Source organism: Suncus etruscus, chromosome 9, assembly GCF_024139225.1.
Source record: "Suncus etruscus isolate mSunEtr1 chromosome 9, mSunEtr1.pri.cur, whole genome shotgun sequence".
NCBI lineage: Eukaryota > Metazoa > Chordata > Mammalia > Eulipotyphla > Soricidae > Suncus > Suncus etruscus.
In genome coordinates, this window is record NC_064856.1 from 80373958 (window position 1) to 80380831 (window position 6874).

The window sequence follows — 6874 nt, forward strand, 5'->3', positions numbered from 1 at the left end:
CGGCCCCTTCCATTTTAATTGTTATACCTTATAAAGAAGTGCTATGAGGCTATAGAAGTAGTCCAGGTGGTCAACTGGCCCTAATTTAATTCTCTGACACCATATAACAAGTACAGCCAGGAACTATGTTCCTGAATTATAAGCCCTGATCACTGCTGGGTATGACCCCAAAATGAATAAAATAAAATAAAACAGTACTAAATAGGATCTCAACTGTTCTTCAGAAGTATTGATAGGAGATGCTTCAAATGATAACATTTAAATATAATTCACTTACTGTAAGCTTTCTGAAAATACCTTTCAAGCTACAGATTTTCTCCACTTTTTTTTTTTGGGGGGGGGGGAGCCCTATTCCATGGTCCTCAGGGTTTTCTGCTGGCTCTGGGCATGGGGGTCATTCCTGGTGGTGCTAAGGAACCATATATAGTTCCAGGGTTTTAACTCAGGTTGGCCAAAGTAAATTGCAAAAAAAACCCCTCCTGTCCAGAGACTTTTCTGTTTGTTTTGTTTTGGGGCCACACTCAGTGATGCTCAGGGGTTACTCCCTAGCTCTGAGCTCAGGAATCACTCCTGGCATACCCAGGACCATATCAGGTACTAGAAATTGAACTCTAGTTGTAAGGCCTCCCCACTGTAGTCAGGTTCCAGACTTTTTCTTTTAAACAGATGTTATACCTCAATTTTTTCCAGATAAAATACAGAAGAAATCTTTTTAATTTTAAAAATTTAATTATGTTTTTAATAGGTTGTTCAGTGCATTACCAGTCACCCAACAACAGAGATTACTAGACAGGATAAAGGAGGGAAAATTTCCTGAATCAAGAATGATGGATCCTTGTTCAGTTGGCGTCCAGTTGCGTACCACAAATGAATGTCATAAGACCTATTATACTCGTCACACGGGTTTCAAGACTTTGCAAGAATTATCATCAAATGATATGCTTTTACTTCAACTGAGAACGGGAATGACACTTTCTGGAAACAATACAATCTGCTTTCATCATGCAAAAATCTATATTGACAGATTTGAAGATCTACAGAAGTCCTGTTGTGACCCTTTTAACATTCACAAAAAATTAGCAAAAAAAAATTTGCACGTGATTGACTTAGATGATGCCACTTTTTTGAGTGCAAAATTTGGAAGACAGCTTGTACCTGGATGGAAGCTTTGTCCAAAATGTACCCAGATAATCAATGGAAATGTGGATGCTGATTCTGAAGACCGGCAGAAAAGGAAACCTGATTCAGATGTATGTACATAGTAATGTTATATATTATTCATGCAATATAGGGTATATATATTATAAGGAAATCATATTTGCATTCTAATAATAATAATGGCATTTCTTAATATTTTCATAACCTCAGATTAGGTTGTAAAGAAACTGAGCTGGGGAAATTGGTAACTTAAGGTCTTACCATTTATTAGTTAGTTAAATGTATCTTCTTTCAGTCTATTATACCTACTCTTAAAATCCTAAGATTAGCTTTTAGAATATAAGGCAAAGCCAGAACTTATCTTAAATTCTTTTCCTGTTATAAAGGAGCAAGAAAGGGTCTAATGACAGTGTCTAATTCCTGAAGAATATATAAAGGATTTTGACATTATCCCATTCGATTTTTGGTTGTGAGGTTTCTTTGCTTTGAATTCTTACTCAATACATGGTCAAAATTTTTAAGACTGCTTGATGTCAGAAAGGATATGTATGTTCTTACATTGTAAAGTTTAATACATGACATCCCTATATTTGGTTAACTTTTTTAGAAACACACAGGTTTTCATAAAGCTTTTTAATAGGAGAAATTAGAGGGGCTAGAGCTGAGCTCTTACATAGTGTAGAGGACATGTGCCTTGCATGCAACACTGCCTAACTAGGTTCGATACCTTGTACACCATATGGTTCTCTGAGCCCTCCAGATGTGATCCCTGAGTAACCTCCCTTTCCATTACAATCACCTGTGCTTGGGCATCAATCCCAGCAGTGCTCAAGGGACCATGTAAGTAGTGAAGCCTCTCGTGCCAAGGATGCACTTTGCCATTTGAACCATCTCTGGCCCTTCTCCACTTTTAACAAAAATAGTAGTGGGCCAAGGAGGTAGTTCAGGGTTTAAGACCACTTGTCTTACAAGTAGCCAACCCCTAGTTCATTCTCTGCCATTGGATATGGTCCCCAGAGCTTCACCTGGGGATGTCCCTGAGCAAAGCTGGGTTTGCCCCCACCCCCCAAAAAAAAAACTAAAAAAGGTATTTAAAACTGGTAAGTATTTTTTTTTAACTTTTCAAATTACTTTTTACTTTATTTAAAGAAAATACTTCACATATTTGACATGGTTGACCATAATACATTTGTTTCTAGATAAGTGAGAGCAAAACTATTGAAAAAATTTGAAAAAAGTAAAAAAGAAAAATTAAGAAAGTTTTAAACAGAAGAAAGATAAATTATAGTAGCAAGAACATTTGTAAAAATTGTAAAAATTAATGTTTCTTCAACAAAATCATAAAATACAATGGCTGAAGTTTTAGCAAGCTCGTTATTTGCCCATTCTTTTAAATTGGTGTGTTTTTATAGGGATGAAAGCATCAAACAAATGAAGTTGTCCAGAAATTCAAAGCACTGTTATTAGTACTACAGCTTTTAAGGGCGTATACAAGGCTGCCAGTCTTCCTGGAAGAAAGTAGGAAAGCCCCATATCCAAGAAGCCCTGGTGACACTGGATTGCCTGGAGATTGGTCAGATAGTTGTCCCCAAAGCGAATGGTACAGGGGTGGTGAGGCAGGGCCATCAAGAAAATATTATATGTTCTGAGTGATAGAGTCAGCAGGCATGGCTTCCACAGGGTGAGGGCTTTAGTCTGCCCTATTCTGCTGAGATGGCTAGTTTTCTGCTGTGTGGACTGGTGTACTTTATTTAAAGAACATGCATCACATCACAACATAGTTGACATAATATGTTTGTTTCCATATAAATAAGAATAAAATTATTTTAAGAAATAATAGAAAGGGCTGGGAAAGTGGTATTTATTTTAATATTAACATTAAAACCTATTATTCATATGTTTTTCACACATCTAGGTTAGTGTAAGCAATAATATGAGGTGCATATGTTAACCACCACATTCTGTCAGGAAAATGCAGTCCAGAAAGTTTAAATCTCCTTTATAAGCAAGAAGCCTGACGCTGATTTAAGGCTTAAACTTCTTTGCCTCTCTTGTTTGTTTGTTTGTTTAAAAATATCGTTTTCTTTTGTGGTAACATTTTCCACAGGAATACAGATGCTTATATGTTTGAGGGATAGGATAAGGTGTCACCACACTAGACATGGCACAACTGTACATCTGCCATCAGACTCTACCTGTCCAGTACAGAGTTTTCTTAATTGGCTATTGTTGAGTCTTACTCCCTGGCTTTCTCCAGATCACACATGAGTACAATCATGGTGTTTAGCTTTTTCCTTCAGCCTTATTCAACATTCTCCCATCTAATTCCACTCATGTAGTAACAAAAGGCAAGGTTTTTCCTGAGGACTTAATTGAGGACCCTTCCGTTATCTGCCATTGGGTAACAGATTTCTTGCCTGTGTGGTCAACAGCCAATGCAGTTTTCATCAGGCATGTCTGCTCTCCTCCCACACCAGAAACTAAAATTATATTAAATATTAAAATATATTAACCAATAAGTTTTGAATATGAGCCTGGTTTTTGGAAATTTTGTGACTGTTGGACTTTCAAATCTCATTTGGGGATGGAGCAGTAGTATAGCAGGTAGGGTATTTGCCTTGCACCTGGCTGTACCAGTTTCAATCCCTAAAATCCTATATGTTCCCCCAACCTTTACTAGGAGTAATCCCTGAATGCAGAACCAGGAATAAACCCTGAGCTCAACTAGATATGGCCCAAAAACCAAAGTAAATAAAATCTCTTCTTCCTCCACATCAGTATTCCAAAATTAGATTATCTTCAAGTTTTAGAAACAATCTGGGTTAACATTAGGTAAATATTTATATAGGTATGTGTGATTCACTTGTTTGTCTTTTTACAGGGAAAAACTGCTAAAGCTTTGAGGTCCTTGCAGTTTGCAAACCCAGGCAAGCAGACTGAATTTGCTCCAGAAACTGGTAAAAGAGAAAAAAGAAGGCTTACCAAAAACAGCTCTGCAGGTTCAGACAGGTAGGCTGTTTGAACTACTCATGCATAAATAAATTTGTTCTCGTCTGCTTTACATTCAAGACTGAGTTGAAATTTCTTAAATCGAATGATCTAGAAATAACAATAACTTCCAGGAGCATCATGTAAAGTAAGGTATGTTGATCACTATAGAAATTAGTTTCTGAGCTGGAGAGATTATATAGCTGATAAGGTATTGTATATAACTCATCTAGATTTTATCCCTGGCAACCCATGTGGTCCCTCAAGCAATTCAAAAGTGATTTCTGAAAGCAGAGTCAGGAATGAGTCCTCAGCATACTCACTTCCCCCCCAAAAATTTTTAAGATAGTATCAATGTAGTGAGCATGAAATAATATTTTTTAACCTCAAAATGTAAGCAATTGAAATAATATTTATTTTTTGCTTGCTTTGTTTTCTTGTTTGGAGGCCATATCCAGCAGAGCTCAGGGGTTACTCCTGGCTCTAAGCTCAGAAGTCGTTCCTGGCAGGCTTAGGGGACCATATGGGAAATAGTACTTCTTAGGACTAAAATGAATGACTTTTTTGAAAAAGCATTGATATTATGTAATTGGTATATCTGCAATATGGTTGGCATCTTAGAAGAAATTGAATTGTTTGATAATACAAGATTGCTTTTATGTCTACTATGAGTCTTGGTATAGCCAATATAATGAATGAGAAACAGTTGTTTAAAACATGACATTTTTAATTGAATGCTTTTTTTCTCCCTAAAATAAAAGTTAACAAAAAAATATTGGTATAAATAGTTCAAAATTATTTTCTACGTATGCCATTTATGCAGGATCTCTTAGTATTTCCCATTAAGGTTTTTTTCTTTTTTTCGTTTTTGAGTCACACCCGGCAATTCTCAGGGGTTACTCCTGGCTGTCTGCTCAGAAATAGCTCCTGGCAGGCACGGGGGACCATATGGGACACCGGGATTCGAACCAACCACCTTAGGTCCTGGATCGGCTGGTTGCAAGGCCAACACCGCTGTACTATCTCTCCAGGCCTACATTGAGGTTTTTTAAATATGTGTAGGCAAGATGTAGGAGAATTCATAAGGAACAAAATGCTGGTTGATTGCACAAAACTATAAAACAGTTGAGCCAATAAAATGTATCACATTTATACCCTTTAAAATAAAAAAGATAAGGGAGAAAATAGTTCTAATAACCAAGATATATTTATTTGAGGACCAAGTTCTATTCCACTACTACATTTTCTTTTTTGTTGTTGTTTTTTTTTTCGGCCACACCCGTTTGATGCTCAGGGGTTACTCCTGGCTAAGTGCTCAGAAATTGACCCTGGCTTGGGGGACCATATGGGACGCTGGGGGATCGAACCTCGGTCCTTCCTTGGCTAGCACTTGCAAGGCAGACACCTTACCTCTAGCGCCACCTCGCCGGCCCCCACATTTTCTTTTAACTGGGACTGAAAATCTTCCTAACACTTCAGAAGAGTTTGTCTTTGCAGGTACAATTCACTTACTACCTCTGCCACACTCTTCACCCCCCATTACCTTCCATTTTGGCAGAAAAGCATTCATCCTAAATTCAAGCCACTATATTTTAAGTTTATTGTGTTATCTCATTTCCAGTAATTATGTCTTTGTAAGGTATCCTGAGCCTCATGTTTTGTTTCCTAGACAAGTGATCCCAGCCAAGAGCAAGGTGTATGATAGCCAGGGGCTCCTGATTTTCAGCGGAATGGACCTCTGTGACTGCCTGGATGAAGACTGCCTGGGGTGTTTCTATGCTTGTCCTGCCTGTGGATCCAATAAATGTGGAGCTGAGTGCCGCTGTGACCGCAAGTGGCTGTACGAGCAAATTGAAATCGAAGGAGGGGAAATCATTCATAATAAGCATGCTGGGTAACTTTCAGTATCAGAACAGGCTTTTGGGTCTTTACAGGTTTTTACTTATAAAAATTTGTCATTCTAAGCTGCAATTTAAAGTTGCTTGTGAAATAACAGAAATTTGAAAGCCAGCTTGCTCTGACCTTGCTTTTCTAGTGTTTTGAGATTTGAGGAAGATATAAATTTAGATGGCTGTTACTCAGCAGTAAGTTTTAAGTCTATCTGGGTCAGTGTAAAATTGTGGGCTCTAGACAGTTATTTTTTTTTTTCTAGACAGTTCTTGGTTTACAAATTTCAATGATGGTAATAAAGAACTGCAGTTCCCAAATAAAACAGTTCAAACCTTAGTTATCAGTCACGAATTGTAATTACATGAAACATTTCTCTGTTCTTTCTTCAGTTCAAAAAATGCAGAATTGATTCCCCAAGAAAATCATAATCTAAACTTAAACTATAAAGAAGTGGATTCGGTCTTAGTTTCTTTGGTTTGGGGGTCATATCTCCATGATGTTCAAGGCTTACTGTTAGTTCTGCAATCAGATCACTCCTGGCAGACTTGGGAGGAACTTATGTGTTGACTGCTTGCAAAGTAAACACCCTACCTCCTGTATTATCTCTCCAACCCCTGAAATGTTTTTAATTGTGATTTTGTTTCCCCTCATAGATGCATATATTTACTTGAATAAATTAAAATAATTTCTAATTATTATGGTATTGTCTTTTTTAATAAATGTAAGAATTTTATATAGAAGTCTTTTAAATATGCCTAATTTTATGTAGAATGCTTTATAAATAGCAATCTGTTCTAAATTTTTCCTGGTCAGACTGAACTATATTTAGAATATTTGA

General features: G+C 37.0%; 1 protein-coding gene across 1 annotated transcript; it reads left to right on the top strand.

Annotated features, from left to right (window-relative positions):
- Positions 1-776: 776 nt before the first annotated feature.
- ARL14EP (ADP ribosylation factor like GTPase 14 effector protein) lies at positions 777-6302 on the top strand. Its single transcript, XM_049780107.1, has 3 exons — positions 777-1250; positions 4040-4167; positions 5816-6302. Exons 1-3 carry the CDS (start codon positions 825-827, stop codon positions 6042-6044), a joined length of 783 nt encoding a protein of 260 aa, XP_049636064.1. The 5' UTR covers positions 777-824; the 3' UTR covers positions 6045-6302.
- The last annotated feature ends 572 nt before the right edge of the window (positions 6303-6874 follow it).